General features: G+C 36.4%; 1 protein-coding gene across 1 annotated transcript in view; it reads left to right on the top strand.

Annotated features, from left to right (window-relative positions):
* LOC150092681 (lipase maturation factor 2-like) overlaps positions 1–20620 on the top strand; it is a 332985-nt gene that overhangs the window by 263209 nt on the left and 49156 nt on the right. Inside the window, exon 13 of the mRNA XM_090414594.1 lies at positions 18840–18953. Within this exon, the coding sequence (XP_090270720.1) occupies positions 18840–18953 (114 nt within the window). The remainder of the gene's footprint in view (positions 1–18839; positions 18954–20620) is intronic.

Genomic DNA, 20620 nt, shown 5'->3' with positions numbered 1-20620 from the left:
TGTATTTGGAAATTTATGTACGTTTAATCATACAAATACAACGTTTATTTTACAAATGATATTCTAGTTTTCAATTTAGCTACTTGAATACAAATTCTACCCTATGGTTCTTCTTTATGAACTGGTCAATAACATCATGATAAGAAGTTGGTTATAACTTAATTTTCCCAAGCAACACGCACACTTGTAAAGGTTGCTGAAGCTCACTGCTGAAGCCTGTGGTTTAAGCAACAGAGTGAGACAACGTGAAATGGCTATGCGCATGCATGAAATCACAGTGCTGCTGCGAGGACCTGTAAGCTTCTACAACCGAGCAAGCCAAGGTAGCTTTGACTAGATGAGCAAGCATCGGCCTTCGATACACAACGCAAAGCTCAATTATTGCCACGCAAGCTTAAGACGTCTTCTGTCTACAAAAATAAAAGCCTAAATGGAATGCTTATAAATGCATGCATTTATTAACAAATAAATAGTACTTCTTTCTCAATTAATGAGCTTGTGCAGCAAGCATAGCAAGCATGGAGAATTCACCACTGATATGAAGGTTTAAATCTTGAGGTTTATTTTATTTTAGTTTTAAGTAATTGCTCCAACTGATGTTTTGTCTCCATAATTTCTAGAGAGTGAATACTCGACTGAATTGCTGCATTCCATTAAACAAATTTGTGATTATTTTCACAAATGTTCATGCTTCATTTGGACTGCAAGAACAAAAAAAATTTTGGAACACTAAGAAGAAATTAGGGCACTTTATTCTGTAGTGGGAGTTTTATAAAAATATTTTTATCATCATAACACTCGATGACATCCTCTGTGTTTACTCCCTATGTCAAAAGATTTCTGAAAGAAAAATTACAACTATTCCTTATAGTTCAGTTACTCCACATTCTTTTCACCATATGGAACAGGTAATTTTTTTCCAAAATTCTTTTGACATAGGGAATAAACATAGAGATGTCCTCAACCCCAGATTGTTTGAATTTGTATTTTTGTAAAAGTTTCTTCCTAATTGTTGTCAGGCTGAACTCATTGATTGGTTGGATTTGAATGTATTATGATCATTAAATTAGAAGTTGTCATTAGAGAAAAATGTCAAGCTTTGTGAACTAGTCTCGATAATGTCAAACTTTTGACTGTCAGCATAAGTCTGAATATATATTCTGTTAAAGCAAGTTTTCTGTATAAATAGCAACCTCCATTAAAATTCTACATCTGATATCATAAATACATGGAAAATGTCATTGGTTACAAATTAACTCTGCACCTTTACCAAAGTGGTAGATTACATTTCATCTCTTAACCATATTTTTTATGATTAATATAGAGAGAATCTAGGATCTCTCATCTGAGACTGCAAACTAATCTCTGATCTTGCTTCCCTTCCTGTGGGGCTCCTGTTCTTGATGGAGGTGTCCTCCCAGTGATAGTACTAGTTCTTTTTATTCTATCTCTTTTTCTTTGCTTTTCTTTTCATATTTTTCACTCTACTTCTCATGTCTTTTTTTTTTTGCTATCCTTTTTGCCAGACAACCATCAATGAGATCCAACACTCTGCCACCATATTTGCTGTGTGGTATAAACCATGTACATCCGGAAAGAGAGATCATGGTAGTCATGTACTATTTTGGTACCTGCTTCAGCAAGACAGATGGTCCTGGGTGGCTTGGCTCAATCAGCTAGTGGGCTTGTCTGCAAGGGTCAGTGTTGTAGTAAGTCTCTCACCCCAGTGTCTGGGGTCAGGACTTAAGGCTTGCTGTGTTGCTAGGTTCACAGACAATTCATCATGGGAAAATTTATCGTGGGGGAAAAATCATTGCAGGAAAAATTCGCTGAAAACGTTATTTGCTAGAAAATTGAAGTCAGTTTGGTTATGTAAAGGTGTGTGATATTTGATAGTAAATTGTATCTGAGAGATACCACGAACTCCAATGTCAGTATATATATATATATATATATATATATATATATATTTTTTTTTTTTTTTTTTAATTTATTTATTTACCATTGAAAATGGCTGGAGAAATATATTGATAGGATAATCCATCAGATGTTGAAGAGATTCAGAGATTGTTACTCGAGTCTGATGATGAGAATGATAGTTGAAAGTGATATTTGATAGTAAATTATATCTGAGAGATACCGCGAACTCTGATGTCAGTATAACATTGGTTTAGTTGGGTATTTTTTTTATTTGTTTTTTTTTTCAATAATATCTAGATTTTAACTGAAAATAAATCATGTATTATATTTGTAGTTTTTTGATTTTTATCGCATTTCAGCACATACTAGTAATGAATGTATCTCTCGGATATATGCAAATTAAGCTGCAATTTTTTCGATCGCAACCTCCCAACCGGCCAGGATGTATATATACATCCAGCAAATCCTGGATACAAGTCGGACCACCTGTTGAAAAAACATGGATATCAAATGCATTTGACTATCATATCCATTAGAAGGTGTGATAATCCTTCACACTGACGAGAATGCTTAACCAGATTACCTTGCCTAAGTAGCTGCGTTCAGTTACCTATTACCAGAAATACAGTCGCTTCTCGTTTGCTCAGTAACTGGAATCTAAATTATGTTACCTAGAAGTTATTTATTTTTGCTACTTGTTTTATCATATAATTATAGTTTTTAATGTCAGTGCATAAAAGATCCTTTCATATTTCTTCACTTAAGATTGTGTATGTGGTGATGGTCACCTGGTTCCAATCAAGAACATAATCCATACTTTTGATACACTTAAATCTGTAAAAGCAAGGTATCTCAAGTCCTGTTAAACTATAAATCCTTGATCCACTAAGATGCTTTAAATATCAGAAATATGCCTGTTGTAGCTCTGCCACCTGTGACAGATGTTGGTAGTAAAGAACATGATAACATATCTTGTGTGCAAAGAAAATTAAATGTGCCAACTGTCAGGGTGATAACCCATCTTACTCCCATGCATGTCGGAAGCAGAATAAAAAAAAAATACAAAAAATTAAAACGGAACAAAATAGATCAGGATGTAAAAAGGAAGTTAGCCACCACTATACCTGTCCTGAAATCCTCTTGTGCTGAGAAGGCAGAAGCAAAGCAAATGTCAACAGCATCTTTTTTTGCACCATTTGATATTTCACCATACCTGAACTTTATGATCATGAGTGCTTTTCTATTGAGTGCATCAATTGCATGACCTACAGTCTTACTCCAGAAACAACTCTCCAAAAATGGTTCCATTTGATTAGAACTGACTTGTCAAAAAAATTATGGCAAGGATATTGCTTAAAGATAAACTACCAGACACCCCCACAGAAAAAATGGACTTTGGTATCTGCTGAAAATAACTTTATAGAGAAGGCCGGTCCTGACGACCAGTGTCGATCTCTTCCTCTGGAAAAATATCCAATATATCATTGGATGTGTCAGGATCACTGGGTAAGTTCAAGTTATGTCCATTATGCCCATTAAAGTCACTCAAACAAATTCTTGACAATCTTGGATCCAGTTTACCTCATCATTTAATCAAACAACCAGTGCAAAAATTGTATAGGAAAAAATCTGGAAAATCAAAGGCAGATAAAAGTAGATACAGAACACACTTAATTATAGAATAATGTGTGCAACAGTAAAAATAAATTTATGTAAATATTTTGTCCTGCGTATCATCAGTATAAACAATGAAGAACAATAAGGAATTGAATAAGAAAACAGAGGGCCTGTGTAGCTCAGCGGATGTGGCGTTTGCACACCGCCGCACTTGGCATCACGAAGGAAGACTTAGTTTCGAGTCTAGTCGGCGACTAGAGGAAATTTTTCTAAGCCTTTTTTTGACCGGTTCCCGAGTTAGTCGATCTCTGGCACGGGCAAGCAGGTTTTTCCTCCCGGAAACTCGGGTTTTTCGTCCTGTAAACTCAAGAAAATCAACCGTAGAACCCACATTATTTCAGACATTAAATATATTGTGTTAGGGTTGGGGACCACGAGATGGCGGCACATTTGAGCCGTCTCTCTTCACTGCGTACTGCTTAATTAGTGATAGCTTTATGCCATCTGTCTCTGATTGGGTACCAGTGGAGATTGAACTGCCCACTCAGTCTCCAAAAGTTAGATAGGGCTAAATGGCCTCGCCTACTCCCGTATACGGGAATAAAAAGGCGTTAGCTGATTTTTTTATTTTTTTTTTCTGATAAGAAAACAGTACAGCTATTGTGTTTAATTGGAATCCCTCTAGGTATACAGTCACGTGTTCATGAATGGAAACAAAGCTGAAAATAATTAAAATTAGTTTTTATATATATATATAGAGATATAAACGCATGGAAAGGCTTGTGTGTTCGCGATACATGTTAATTTATTTTCGTGGTATTGGTGACAACACAGATTGATAAGAAAATAACTGATATTTATTAACTTATTTGTTGATATTCTGCTGGTATTATATCCAGCATCTTCAGAACACATAAACAGTTTGTCACATGCGTGAAACAGCAACAGTTTCCTATAACAGTGGGACTAGTTCCAAAAATTGCATGGACAACACAAGGAACTGAGATTCTAATTAGGCATCTATGTTGGAAAAAGAGGGAAAACAAGTATTAATTAAATCTTAAAATGACTGTCTCCCATATTTTTGGTAAATTTATGCAGCCATACTTATTGAAGTTTGGAGTATGTTTTAAAGCTTCTGTTGATTCCAAAAACAATCTCTCTGACTTATGACTTGTGTGTAGCACTTCCATTTTCTTCGTATCGATCCTGTGTGAAGGAGTATCCAAGATATGGTCTGCTAGACCCAATTTGCCATTGATAATGCCAGATGTATTTTCTATGTTCACCAAGGCAGATGTCAACAGTTCTTCCTGTCTGTCCATAGTAAGCCCCGTCACAAGAACAGGGCACTCCATAAACTCCTGGATGTGATAAAGAAGAGAGTTTGTCCTTAGGTGAATGGATGAGAGTTGCCAATTTGACATAATGTTTGACATCAGCTATGTATCATATTTAAATATGGTGGAATAGTGAATGAACTTTTTGAAATAGTGAGGCAGTCGTTATGATTGAGACTAGGTCAGTGAAGTAGGACTTCTGCACTTTCTTTGTATAAATGTTCATGTTTATATGTGTATCTATGCAGCAGCTTAGTGTTTTGCCATTAGATCCTGTGGTTAGTGTTTTCAATTCCATGTTGTGCCAAGCAGATTTGTGCAGTTTGATAAGATGGGTGTGGTCTTGATGTTCAGAGATAAGTTTATGTACAGGTCTTCCTGTATGTCCATAGTAAGACAAGCTGCATGAACATGATACTTGGTATATGCCAGGTAGCATCAGTGGTTTGTTTGTCTTTTGGAGAAGGTAGCAGGTTATGAATTTGGTTGATGGGTTTATAGGTAGCAATGAGTTGATATATTTTTCATAATTTTTGCCACACATTCAGAGATGCCCTTAATATATGGTATAGGAGTGCTGTGGGCTTCTTCTTGTCTGGGTTGCTTTATAGGAGAGTGGTTAATTATTTTTTGGATTATTATTGGATTAAAATTGTCAAAGTATGAGGGTGATCTGAAAAGTTTTTGGCCTAACAATGAAAAAATGGATTTATAATTTCAAAATTATTTTTATTTTTCACCATAATCTTCCTGAATCTTCCTCGAGGGATACAGGTATCCCTCGAGGGATTAATTAACTGCATAAAAAATGCAGTTAATTAATCCCTTGATGTTACCACGTATAACAAAATCGCGTTAATCAAATCTAATAATCAATGGTAAAAATTACAATTCGTCCATGATCGATTACTGTATTAATAATTCATTTTATATGGTATTCTTTTAGGAAAGATAAAAAATGAATGCAAAGTAAATGTTTAATAAATACTTGTACCTACATTATTTAATACAATTTTTTTTTTATCAAAACAAGTTATCAAGAGTCGTTTGAAGTTTTAGTTTTTTTCTTATTGGCATAAATTCTACGATAACAAGCAAAATGACTCTCCAGACCTCAGCAAATAAGCAAAACATAAACAAAAAACACTGCAAATATAATACATGATGGTACAAATTAAGTGGATATTGAATCCAACATTATTTCATAGCCGAATATAGAAACTACAAGAGTTTTGTGCCGAATATAAAGTTTCGGCAGATGCAAGCATAAGCAACCTTATGGGCAACTCGTAGTAAAGGTGGAGTAAGCCCCAGATCACTTTCCTTAGTATTTTCCATAATGTAAAGCACATCTCTTGGAGGACATGTATGATAAACAAGCCTTTGACTCTCTATTTCTGTAATATATGATGGTTTATTTATTTTCAGTTACAATCTAGAAATTATTGAACAAAGAATAAAAAAAAACAACTAAACTATATTATACTGATGTCGGAGGTTGCGGTATATCTCAGATACAATTTACTGTCAAATATCACAAACCTTTACATAACGTGTTAAACCAAACTGACAGCAAAAAACAGTGCGGAATATCACTCTAACATATGAATGCACAGCTATTCATGACCTCTAAGCTATACACTGAATTGTGTAAGAATATTTATATTAAACATTTTTTTTGTATATGTCAGATCAGCTGCGAGCTCCACAGGGTTAAAAGCGCGTTAAAAGCTTGATTTGAAGAAAAACGCTGACCAGCGAGCAAGAGTTTTAGGAAGAGATAGAAGTCAGAGGGAGCCAAATCTGGGGAATAGGGTGGGTGTTCCAATAATTCATAGTGCAGATCCCTTAATTTCCCATTGCCAAAACATCTTTGTGAGCAGGTGCATTGTGCCTTGATGAAAGATGCTTTTTTTTTTTCTTCTCCAAACTGGGTCTTTTCTCATGAATTTTTTCATCTAGTCGGGTTAAAAGATTGGAATAATATTCCCTAGTTATTGTTTTACCCTTTTCAAGATAATTAATAAAAAAAATGCTTTAAGCATCCCAAAACTCTGATGCCATGATCTTTCCTGCTGATGGAACCAACTTTGTCTTCTTTGAACAACCGGCTTCTGTTCACTGTTTGGATTTCGATGTGTAATGGTGAATCCAAATCTCATCCAGAGTAACAAATCAATACACAAAATCAGTTTTTATTCTTGTTAAAACACTCCAAGCACTGTTCAGAGATTTTCATGTGAGTGCGTTTTTGATCTGCTGTGAGCAAGCACAGCACCCATCTTTGAACAAAGCTTTTTCATTTGCAATTCTTCATGCAAAACATATCCTACATGTTCTTTTGAAATGCCTATGCAATTTCACACACTTTGACTCGCCGGTCATCCAATACCATATTGTGCACTTGATCAATGATTTCTGGTGGTGTTACACCTTTTGAACGTCCTTCCTGTGGATCATCTTCAAAGCTGGTACGGCCATGTTTAAACTTGGCAGCCCATTTCTTAATTGTCGAAAATGAAGGAGAAGAGTGCATAAATTTTTGTGAACTTCGAATGAATTTCTTTTGGAAAGAATTTTATAACCACACGATACTCAATTTTATACATTGCAAGGGATGCAGACAACACTTTTGCTTTGGACAACTGTATAAAACAAACTACTTGATTGAATGACTTGCACTTTCACATGGAATCTTATGACAGATGTACCAACTTGGGAAAAAAAAATCTTGCAGATAGTGTTGCTATCTATGGTCAAGGCCGAGAACTTTTCAGACCACCTTGTAAAGCTTTTGTTTTAAAGATGGGTCAGAAGAACAAATCTTGTGTGGTCTAAGAAACTAGGGATTTTATGATACCATGTTTTTGGGATGGATGGTGAGCTGATGTATTGTGGATATAATGACTTGAAAAATATTTACATGAGAGGAATTGAAAGACAACTTCAGCGTGCATTTGATCATTTCTCTCTATGGGCTGTTTGTAATGGGTTCAGATTTTCAGTAGGAAAAAAAAAAATGTCTGTGTACACTTCTGTCAAAAACCCACCCTTCACCCAGATCCTGAATTAAGAATGGGACAAACTATTATATCCAGTAGCAACTGAAGCCAAGTTCTTGGGACTCATCTTGGACAGAAAACTTGCATCTCTTGCACATATTTGTCGACTAAGAGAAAAGTGCAAGAGAGCATTGAATCCCCTTTGCACTCTGTCCTCTACCGAATGGGAAGTGTGAATTGATCTTCATTGCTTTGTCTTTAATGTTACCTGAAATGGTTGGATCCCATTCATCATCAGGGTATATGGATAGCTACTGGTACCTTTCGCAGATCGCCCACTCAGTCTTTATGTTCAAGTAAATGAACCAGCTCTATCACTTATATGGCATAATTAAGAGATAATTATGCCTTAAAAATAGTCTCTTCCAGAGAATCTTATATAGACCTAGTTTTTTTTCTCTGTTGAGAAGCTCGATACTAAACACATCAGACTGTCATGCTTTCTTTTGGTATGCATGTTAATGAGACTATGCATGCTGTTGACATGAATGCTGACAACATCCATCCATGGCAGGTTCACACTCCATCCTGCAACCTCTCACTGTGTCAGCTATAGAAGTCTCATACTCCATGATATGTCTACCTTTAATTGTGTAATGCATACAGAGCAGCCCACTCTGGTTCCTGTGTTTCCTGACATAACTCAATCCCACCAGATCCAACCTGATTGCAGTAATTATACAGCAGAGTTGCATGCCATTCAACTCGCACTCGTACATATAAAAGAAAACCTCTACCAAATATCTAATTTTTACAGACTCATTAAATCTTTACAGGCTATATCCTCTCCTTTGTATAATCCACATCCAGTGCTGTATGAGGTGTACCTGTTTTGTACCCTGCTGTACAAAATGAAGACCCTTAATTTTGATGTTTAGTTGTGCTGAATTCCCAGCCATGTTGTTGGAATTAAGGGAAATGAGACCACAAATGCATCTGCTAGATCAGCTCATACTTTCTCCACATACTCTTGGACAGTACCATATACAGAATATGGATAGTTTGTAAGATCAAAGCTAATTGTCCGGTGGCAGTCATCATGGTAGGAAGCACTGACAAACAAATTACAATATATTACACCTGAAATTAAGCATTAATGGTCTAGTCAACATAGAAACAGGGGAGAGAGGGGGGAAAAAAGTTGTTCTTACTAGGCTTTGCATAGGTCACAATCATCTTGCACATCTTATTTACTGAGAGCTGATGACCGACCTATGTCTGAAAACTGCAACACACATCCTGCCATTTGTTGTATTTTGGCCAGCACTTCACAGAAGAAGAGAGGAATGAAAATTTTAACTATCTGACCAAGCCATACGCACTCAGGGAGATGTTATCAGACGCAGACAAATTGCATGATGTTTTTAATTTTTTACAAAGAATTAATTTATACAAACATGTTTGTAATTTTATTTATATGTAAATACTGCATTGCTTAACTTTAATTTTATACATACATATTATGTACTAATTTATCCGTGACTATTTATGAATACCTTGTGTACTGCTGTAACCTTCGCTATGGCTCAGTATGACCTTTGCTGTCCTTGTGTCAATAAACTATAAACCAACCTGATGTTGCTTAGGTTCTTTTCAATGGATAAGCTTTCTTCCTTCTGCTTCTGCAAAATGGATAAGCCTACTGGAATAAGCATCTAACAGAAATTGGCATATTACAAGGGCACACAAAGGATTGACCACTGTTGTGTTGAATGAGACTGAATGTAACAAATTTCTGTTACTAAGATTGTTGCATCTAGAGTAATTACTAAAAATCCTACTAAATTTCAACTGAAGATATCTGATAGAATTCTGGAAACCTATATTTTTAACAAGTTTCATGGGCATTCTCCTAGGCTTCTTCATTATGTCCAATCACATGACTGGGTATAACAAATTGCCTATATATACATACATACAAAATAGTAGAATTTATTTTACAAAACATTTCCAATAACTGCAGATAACTATACATCAATCATTGAAAATAATCTGATTTTATTTCTGATGTGAAAAATTCAAATTGGTGCTCTTTAAGGACCATAATTGTCAGATATTGAAAGTTTATTTTTCACTTGGTTGGAATATAATAAATTTAGTTTAATCCTTTATCCAAGTGTCAGCAAACACAAATTGCGCCTGAAAGTATCTACAGGACTGGGGTAGGGTGGTGCAACACCAGGGCGACTCCTTGCAAAGGTGGAGAAAGCTACCAACATGCCTATCTCAGCATCTCCCATAATGCAAAACACATCTCCTTGTGGATATGTCTAATGTTATGCATTAAGGGAAGGGCCACTACCTAGACTGGTTTTGACCTTTATTGAGGTCTCTTCAGTGGGAGCCAGGCCCAAGTGGAGATACCAGCCAGAAGCATTAGCAAAGGTTAGATATCCTACCTATAGGAGTTGCCAAATGGTGTGCCACCAAGGACCATAATTGTCAGATATTGAAAGTTTATTTTTCACTTGGTTGGAATATAATAAATTTAGTTTAATCCTTTATCCAAGTGTGAGCAAACACAAATTGCGCCTGAAAGTATCTACAGGACTGGGGTAGGGTGGTGCAACACCAGGGCGACTCCTTGCAAAGGTGGAGAAAGCTACCAACATGCCTATCTCAGCATCTCCCATAATGCAAAACACATCTCCTTGTGGATATGTCTAATGTTATGCATTAAGGGAAGGGCCACTACCTAGACTGGTTTCGACCTTTATTGAGGTCTCTTCAGTGGGAGCCAGGCCCAAGTGGAGATACCAGCCAGAAGCATTAGCAAAGGTTAGATATCCTACCTATAGGAGTTGCCAAATGGTGTGCCACCCTTTTTAATAAATTACTCTGGATTTAGAGAAAGATGTTGAAAGTTTATTTTTCACTTGGTTAGAATATAATCAGTTTAGTTTAATCCTTTAGGTAGCTTTCTCCACCTTTGCAAGGAGTTGTCCTAGTGTTGCACCACCTTACTCCAGTCCTGAAGATAATTTCAGACGCAAACTGTTTTTGCTCACACTTGGATAAAGGATTAAACTAAATTTATTATACCATAATTGTCACTGTCACACATCAGTTCCTTAAAGCTGAAAAGTTCTCTCTTGTACATCGAAGCTGAACAAAAATATATATGGAGATAATTTTCAAATAGAAAAGGGAGACAGCCATGAGGCATTCCTAACTTGACAAATTTCTGTTTAGTGTATTTGCAATGATAACAATTTCCCTTGGTCTAGGTTTTGATACTAGCTTACTGCTTTTGTATTATCATCTTCCGAAACTGACTTATAAACATTGTACAAAAAATAATGATGTTTAATTAACATATAATGCTCACTGTTGAAAAGAAACTAGTACATTTTTAGACTTCTCATTAATGTTTCTAAATGGATCTTTAGCTTCTCAATTTCAGAAAACATACTTTAATGAGATACATTTGGAGAGACTTGCATCCTTTACACCAACAGCTTGTTATTATTGTTTTAGGTCAACAAAAGTAAATTGTTCTAGTGATAACCTCCTGTTGCAAAAATAACTGAATGCAGTTATTTTTGCAACATTCAATACAGCCTCATTGTCCAGACAATCTGTAACCGAGGATATTCTTCAGATTCCTGTTATCTGGAGACTATATCTACTGCCAAAATGCCTTTCACATTAAGTAAAATATGCATGTAACTGAATTTCCCAGCAAATGTTGCAATGCATGATCCAGAAATATGCAAATGCCTATATTAACGTAATCTTCCCTGCAATGGTAACATACTGATTGGCTTATGAAAATTATCAGCTTAGAACAGTTACAGGTGCAAGTAGTACAATGAGAAGTATCAATAGACATGAGATGCTCATGTTTTATACCAATTACAGTCCAACAACTATATACTCCAGCAAAAAATTTGCTTATGGTGTTATTTAGTTGACTACTCCTAGAACTGTATATTATGATAAACTATTTGGACCTATTGGTAAGGAAGGATTTAAAAAAGAAAATTTAAAAATATTACAATATTTTAAGTTACAATATGGGGAAGCTGTGTACCAAATTTAATTATAATAGCTTTATTTATTATTATTTTTAAGATAAATCTTGAAAGAATTTGTTTAGGTGTCTCAGTTCTTTTGGAAACTAAACAAGATCTTTGTGATGCTTTTAATATAAGTGAAAACTACATGCTAACTTTAGAGATTATGGCTGCTTTCTCCTAACATAAAATCTGCAGGATCTAGTTTAGATTTCCATATTTAAAGGGAGAAATAGTCATTTTATAATGACTCGCATTACTATAAGAGGAATTTCTGTAGTTTATCTAAGCAAAATAGAATTTGTATAATTTTTTCTAAGAAACAATTATACGAATTACGATCACCAAATGGGAGCAGTAGCTCTTTTTGCTTAGATAAAATATGCAAGATTAATTTATACTCCTTATTATTGAAATAAGAAATGCATCCTTGGAGATTCAGTGGCAAGCCCTCAAGAAAACACTGACTGTAATTTATCCAGAGAGGTATGTGGTAAGGTTGTTTGCAAGGATAGAAAAATGTTGGACACAGAAAGATAAACAGGCAGTGAAGGAAAAGAAGAAAGCATATCAAAAGTTCCTGGCAAATAAGTCAACTTGTGCCCTTAGAGAATACAGAGATAAATGTAAGAAAGTAAAACTAGATAAACAAAAGTCATGAGAAGATTTTGGTAAGAACATAGAAAATAAATATCAAGAAGATGGCAAGATATTCTGGTGATTGTTAAAGAAGCTCAGAAATGGAGGAAAGAGTGCTGTAAAAGAAATTAGAGATGATAAAGGTGACATGACAACTGGAGAAAGATATCCTTGATGTATGGAGTAATTACTTAGAAAAATTGCTGCTAAATAAAACAATCAGTGATAGCACAGTTTTAAAAAAAAAAAACACTGACCAGGCACGCAATCTGGACTACATATCCATACTTGAATTAGAAAAAGTCATCAAAAGCCTGAAATGTGGAAAGGCAGCTGGAGTAGATGATATTATTATTATTATTAAACAAGACCTCATGGATTCAGACTCATCTAGGAGGTCCTTTTATCTCACACACATCTCATCATACCGCATCTTAAACACATTCAAACTCCTTGCAGACACCACACTCTCAGGCAAGGCATTCCAATCACTCACAACTCTGCACGAAAAAAACCTGCCTCTCACTCCCCTACTCACACCCTCTTTATACAGTTTCCAGGGATGACCTCTGGTTCTCCCCTGATCTCCCCCTATTCTCTGTAGAACTTCTCCACCATTGATCCTATAACAACCCTTTACCAACTTGTAGGTCTCTATCATATCACCCCTCTTCCTTCTCTCCACTAGACTCTGCAAATTACATCTTTTCAATCTTTCCTCATACTCGACATTCCAGAGGTCAGAAACTACCTTAGTCAGTCGCCTTTGGACCCTTTCCAACATCTCTTCATCCTTCTGAAAACCAGGTGACCAAATCTGGGCACAATAGTCCATGTGTGGCCTAATCAAAGCCTTATACAATGGAACAAGAATCTCCCTACTTCTACATGTCAGTGTCCTCTGCATCATTCCCAGAAGTCTTTGTGTTGTCTTCACAATTTTGGCGATGTATCCCCTAAATTTTAGATCCTTATCCACTATCACCCCCAGATCTCTTATTTCCTCTACTTCCAACAATATATTCTCACCAAGCATAAATTCTGCATCCCATCTTTGTTTTCCAAATTTTAAAACCTTACATTTTGCAACATTGAACTCACATCCCCATTTGCTTGCCCAATCACTCAATTTATTCAAGTCTTCTTGCAAGGCCACAACATCTTCACTACTCTTTATGGTTCGTCTCAACTTTGCATCATCTGCAAACAACTGAATATCTCCATCCAAATCTTCGCCAATATCATTAATATACAAGTTAAATAGTAATGGCCCTAAAACAGATCCCTGAGGCACTCCACTAGTGACTTTCATTTTCCTGGATATTGCACCCCCATACACAACTTGTTGATACCTATCAGATAGCCAGTCTCCAATCCAATGCACTAATCTAATATCCAATCCCATCTGCTCTGGTTTGACTGTCAACTTATCATGAGGTACTCTATCAAAAGCTTTTGCGAAATCCAAGTATATTACTGTGTATCCTTCTCCTCTGTCCAAGGAAGCAGTCACTTTATTGTAATAAGTAGATTACTAAAACATGACCTCCCTTTAGCAAATCCATGCTGTCCATCAAAGATTATACCATTGTTGTCAACCCAACTCTGGATCCTAGTTCTCACAAACTTCTCCAACAACTTAACCACAACACAGATAGGCCTATAGTTTGATGCTTGAATTCGATCACCTCCTTTATGAAGTGGCACAATCTTGCCCTCCTTCCACTCTTTAGGGACTTGACCAAGTGCAAGACTCGTATTAAAAAAATATGTCAAGGCAAGTGTCAACTCTCTGGCACATTCCTTCAGAATATGCGGTGATATATTATCAAGTCCCACAGCCTTATTTACATCTAGTTTACTCAACTCCCCAAACACATCTTGCTCACTTACAGTCAGTCTCTCCTCCCCATCATCAACTGCTCTTAATCTCTCCATGAAGTCACATTCACAAGATTGAAAGATCTTTATGAACTGCTCATTAAGTATCTCCACCACACATTCTGCAACAGCTGTCTTTATACCATTTCCTCCAATCAATGTCATCCTTCCATAATCATTGTTTCTTTTGCTGGCTACATATCGAAAGAACTCCCTAGGATTCTTTTTGGCTTCATTAGCTAACTGCTGTTCATACCTCTCTTTAGCTACTCTCACCAACCAAGTGATCCCCCTTGCCTGGTCTTTGTAGACCTCATGAAATTGGTTACTTCCACTTCTCTTATGCTGCCTCCACAGTGCACTTTTTCTCTGTATTGCATGCTTAATCTCTTTATTCATCCATCTCACACCTACCTTATTTAACCTTCTCACCCATGGTATACATTTAGACATTGCATCTACTAAATATTTTCTGAAAATCCCCCAAGCTGCATTGATCTCTTTTCCAGCTAACTCCTCATTCCATGTTACACCTGCAAGCTCTCTCCTGAGCTCTTCATAATCACCCCCCTTGTAGTTCCACATATACCCTTTTTTCACAGGGGTCCTTGCACTGCTGGCAACCACCCAGGTAATCACCTCATGGTCACTTTCACCAATTGGTGGATGATTTGATACCTCATTGATAATTACATCCTCCGATGAGATGACCAAATCCAAGACCCTTAATCCTCATGTGCCCTCTGTTACATACTGAGGTAGTTATCCCTCAAAAACTCACTCATTTTCTTTACTTCCAGTTGCTATCTCTTCATTCCAGTCTATATTGCCATAATTAAAATCACCCATAATGATCACCCTTTTCTTATTTGCTTGGCTTATTTGACTATACATTTCACTATCACCACCATCCACATTACCAGGTCTATAACAACATCTCACCAAGTATTTGATTCTATCTCACACCATACTGTCAAAACCACTGGCCCCATTTCCCTCTTGCATCTCTACCTTGTATGGACATAACTCTTTCTCTATCATCAATAGCACTCCCCCTCCCTTTTTGCCCCTTCTATCCTCACGAAACACATCATACCTTTCCATCTCTATTCCTGTCAGGATGTCATCCTCATCTAACCATGTCTCACTTATTCCGACAATCTCTGGGTGCACAGACGCAATTAGTGCAACCATTTCATCCACCTTGTTTCTTATACTTCTAGCATTGGTATACAAACACAACAACTCATTTCTGGATCTACAGCTAGTTCCACTGATACCACTCACTCGATGTGATCTCTCCATGCTGGACTGGGGCCATTTCCCTTTCTGCTTCTTCATTTTAGAACCCTTTGCAATTCCATCTGTTTCCTTTTGATCCCTGATCATCCCATTACTTTCCTGCCTACACATGCTCTCACCTACTCTTGGAGCATCCACCTTTCTCACGCTGTGTATCCCTGTCCACCCTGAGCCTCCCCGTTTCCCTGCTCCTCTTGCACACCCATTCTCTCATTTTCTATACTCATACCACTCACTTCCCCATTCATTTCCACTTCTTCAATCTCTCCTGTCTTACTCTCCTGCTCTTCCACGTCATTCCCCTCTCGATCTGATTCATTCTCTCTATTCACTTCTCCACACTTTCCAGCAACAGTCTCTCCAAGCGACTCACACCATAACCACTCAAATGCAGTCCATCGCTTCCATACAGCTCACTTCGTCACTCAAACTCATTCCACACATTAACACACTGTACTCCCATCTCCTCACACATTTCAACCAGAATATCATTCATAATCCTTGCTCTCCACGACCAGGTATTCGACCAGAAATGCTGAAGTATGGTGGTATAAAAGTCTTACAGTGGCTGCACTGCATAGTTCAGAAGGCCTGGACAAAGGGATGAATTCCAGATGATTGGAGTTGACCTCTCATGGTACCCATATATAAAAAGGGAAATAAAACTGAATGCAACAGTTAAAGAGGTATTTCCCTACTGAGTGTCCCTGGTAAGATTTATGCAAGTATACTTGAGAAACGGTTGAGAAAGATTGTGGAAGGGAAGCTTGATGAAGAACAAGCTGGATAGAGGCTGTCAGGATCAGATTTTCACTTTATGGCAAATAGTTGAGAAATAATGGGAATATAACAAAGATCTGTATTTAAGTTTTGTCGATTTGGAAAAGGCATATGACAAGGTGCCAAGAGAGAAGCTTTTCAATCCGCTATAGTTATATGGTGTCAATGGGGCTTTATATCAAGCAATACTTAGTCTTTATTTGAATTGTAAGTCAGCAGTTAGAATTGAAGGAAGTACAGGAAGATGGTTTAATAGTAAATCTGGTGTCAGACAAGGATGTACATTATCCCCTCTATTATTCATTATCTATATGGATCACATTATGAAGGAAAGTGGTATTAAACCTGATATCAGAATTGGAGATGTTGATCTCAGCTCTTTGCTTTATGCGAACGATGTTATACTTCTAAATAAATCCACTACAAATCTGCAAGATTCCCTGACTAAATTGAAGAACTGTTGTAATAGATATGGTACGAAGGTCAGCAATAACAAGACAAAGACAATGAAAATAGGCAGAAGCATTAAAAATATCAGCTGCGATGTGAATGGAGAACCAATAGAACAAATGAAACATTTCAGCTATTTAGGCACAATTTTTAGTGAGGATAGTAAATTAAATATTGAAATAGACAACAGAATCAACAAAGGTGGTATGGTAGGAAGTCAACTGAATATATTTTTATAGAATAAGAGAGAAATTAGTCAAAACACTAAATCAGCTATATACCTATAGGTATATAGTATTCAAACCAGTTTTAACTTATGGATCTGAGAGCTGGGTCAGAAGTAAAACACTTGACCGAAGACTAGAGACCGCAGATGAGAGTCATGAGAAAGATTATAGGCATGAACAGATGGCATCAATGGCAATATCATATTAAAAATGAGGATATTAGGAAAGAACTTGATGTAATCATTTACCAAAAATACCAAATTTGATGAATAGCTATTCTTTGGAAAGTTTTCAGTATTGAGACGTTATTATGTAATTAAGGAGTTTAATAAAAAAATAAATAAACAATTACAACCCGATAAGTTTCATAAGTTGTAAGACTTGCATCATCAAAAGTAGTGATACAGAAAAGTTTTACACAACAAACGAATATTAGCAATTAATTACACATATTGGATGTTTTTTGATAACTTCAAGTGTAAATATAATTGATAAACCAGAATACAAATAGTAAATTCATTACTGTATGCAGGTTGGAACATTGCTAGTTGTTGCTATCATATTCTGCAGAGTCATGTGTTATATCCTAGGTTCATAGCAGTTAAATTCTTGATGAAAGTAGACCATACGTGATGTAAAAATAAGCCTTGTTTTTTATTGCATTGTGTAGGGATTTTAAGCATTTGTGAGGCTTGTTTAAATTTTCTTGTAAAACAGTTACAATCAATATATGACATTTTTGCTGCCAAAGTACTTGATGACCACTAGTGGTTGTGTGAAATGGCACGCCTGATTTATGCTCTTCTTTTTCTACATCTTTTACATGTTCAGACATGCAAATCTCTCCTGACCTTCCTGTCTGGCCTACATAGCTCATTGTTCTTGTGGCATTTGTTATTCTTGTTTAGATAACTGCAAGTCTAGTTGAGGGATTTCCAATTCTTGGAGTGGGATATAAGTTTCTGAGCTAATGCCATTGGCTGTGACTTTTGTCCATTCCTTTTGGCTGTTGTATGCTGTTCTCGTATTTGGGATAGTGTACCTAACAGCTTCCTAAAACTTCTCTGTGCAAAAGAGAGGAATGTTGATAAATTTGCCATCACTCACCAGTTCACTCTTCTTTCATACTGACATCCAGTTTCTGCTGCTTGCATTTACTACACATATATGCATAGTCACTGTTCATCAGAATTGATTTCAAATTCTGATGAACTTAGAAATTCTGATGAATTTAGAAATTGAATTCAATTTCTAAATTCATTTAAAAAATTTCTCATCCATTCACCACTCTTATATGGTTCAACTCACAGAAAATAAATTATTTCCCTTTCCTTTATTTCCTCTACCGCTGTCTCTATCAACAGTATTTCCTGTAATGTATTTCCTCCCATGTATTTTCTAATGAATATTTCCTCTACATCTTCTCCAATTTGAGCAGTTTCTTCACATTTTTCTACTCATCCACAGCACTGAACTACAGGTTGGGCAACCAATTGTGCATGTGCACCAAAAAATTGCAAATTTATATTTAAAAAAATTTTTTTCATTGTAAATTAGCTTTGTCATTATATTGCAGGTATGTCAAAATTATATTTTCCATTGTAGTTCCTCATCAGCCACGCCTCGATTGGCAGATGTGGTTTGCTGCTCTGGGTAGATACAACAACAATCCATGGTTTGTCAGCTTGATTTATAGGTTACTGAATGGACAGAAAGAGGGTAATTATTAATTATCGGTACTTCAGTTGCATTAATAGAAATATTCTTCTGTAAAAGTAGCAGTAACATGAAGGAACATATGCTTTTTGTTTGCTTAGAAATTATTTGAAATTAAACAAAAAATCTGTCATTAAAATCACTGGATGTAGGGATAATTTATATCATGTTAGCATATTGACTGGGAAAATATTTTGACATTATTCAACAGTAACAAAAAAAACATGTTGAATATGCTACACTGCACTTTTTCCTCCCATTAAAACCAGGAATGTGTACTATCTGATATGTTCTTGGTTTTAATGGGAAGAAGAACAAGAACATACACTATCTGATCAATATCTGGATACCCATTTGTAGTGGTAGATATGGCTATATACATCACAACCATGGCTCATACAGGTATAAAAGTAAGCACAAAGTCTTGCAAACTTTACAGACAAATGTTAAACAGTAAAATGGGCCTTATTGAAGAGCTCAGTGACTTTCAATGTGGCATTATCAGGATGCCACATTGAAACACCTTTTAGCAGCTCATTTTGGGAAATTTCTTCCCATCTGTAGCTGCCATGATCAACTATAAGTGATGCCATTGTAGAGTGGAAATGACCAAGAGCAACAACAGCACAATTGCAACCTGATAAACAATCCATGCTAACCACATCATATCACAGAGCAGGACTGCAAAGTGCTGAAGCATGTGACACAAAAAAATTTGCCTGTCCTCAGTTGAAAGACACATTACCACATTCAATGTCTCTGCAAGCAATACTAATCCCAAAGTTGTTCTTCAGGAGTTGAAGAACATGGATTTCCATAACCCACAGCCACACACACAAGACTAACATCCAAAAGGGCAACTTTAAGCTTTAGGTAGAGTGGTGTAACATTCAGGTAAACCAGACTCTGGAGCAGTCGAAATACGTTCTCTGGAGTGATGAATTCTGAATGGAGTTCTGAGTTTGGCTGATGCCAGGAGAATGCTACTTGCCCAAATGTATTGTGTGTATGAAGTTTGGAGGAGGGGAGGTATCATGGTTTGGGGGTGGTTTTTCATGGTTTTTAATGTTGTGGCCTGTGACATTCTAGACAATTCTGTGCTTAAACTTCATGGCAAAAAAAGTCAATGAATGCCCTTTCCTGTATCGGGCATTCACTGACTGCCCCTGATCACTGATCAGGGGCAGTCAGTGAATGCCCCTAATCCACAAAGTGAGTGCTGTGTAGGATTGGTTTGAGTGTTGAAGAATTTGACTGGCCTGCACAGAGTCATGATCTCAATCACCTGTGGAATGAATTTGAAAACCAATTGTGAGTCAGGCCAAATTGGCTGACTTCAACAACCGATCTCACTAATGCTCCTCTGGAAGAATGGAAGATAATTACTCAGTATTAGCTGCAGTAGGTCGACTGGTTCCATATTAATGCCTTTCATATTAGAGTAAGAGTTGGGATGAGCAAGCATCTGGATATTTTTGATCAGATAGTGTCTTACCTGTGCAGCTTTTTATATTTTGCTTCAGAGTCTAACTTGAAATTATATTGTGCCTCACTTCACTTAGTTTCTAAATGCTCTTGAGATATATGATGTGGTAGTCTGCCTATTTCTTGAATAAGTTATTCAAATAAAATACACATTCCGGTAATTATTTGCAATTCTTATTATAATG

This window comes from Typopeltis vanoorti, chromosome 25, assembly GCF_054136105.1.
Source record: "Typopeltis vanoorti isolate ZY-2024b chromosome 25, IOZ_Tvanoo_1.0, whole genome shotgun sequence".
Lineage (NCBI taxonomy): Eukaryota > Metazoa > Arthropoda > Arachnida > Uropygi > Thelyphonidae > Typopeltis > Typopeltis vanoorti.
The sequence above is the reverse complement of the archived record's forward strand: the minus strand, read 5'-3'. Positions and strand labels throughout refer to the sequence as shown.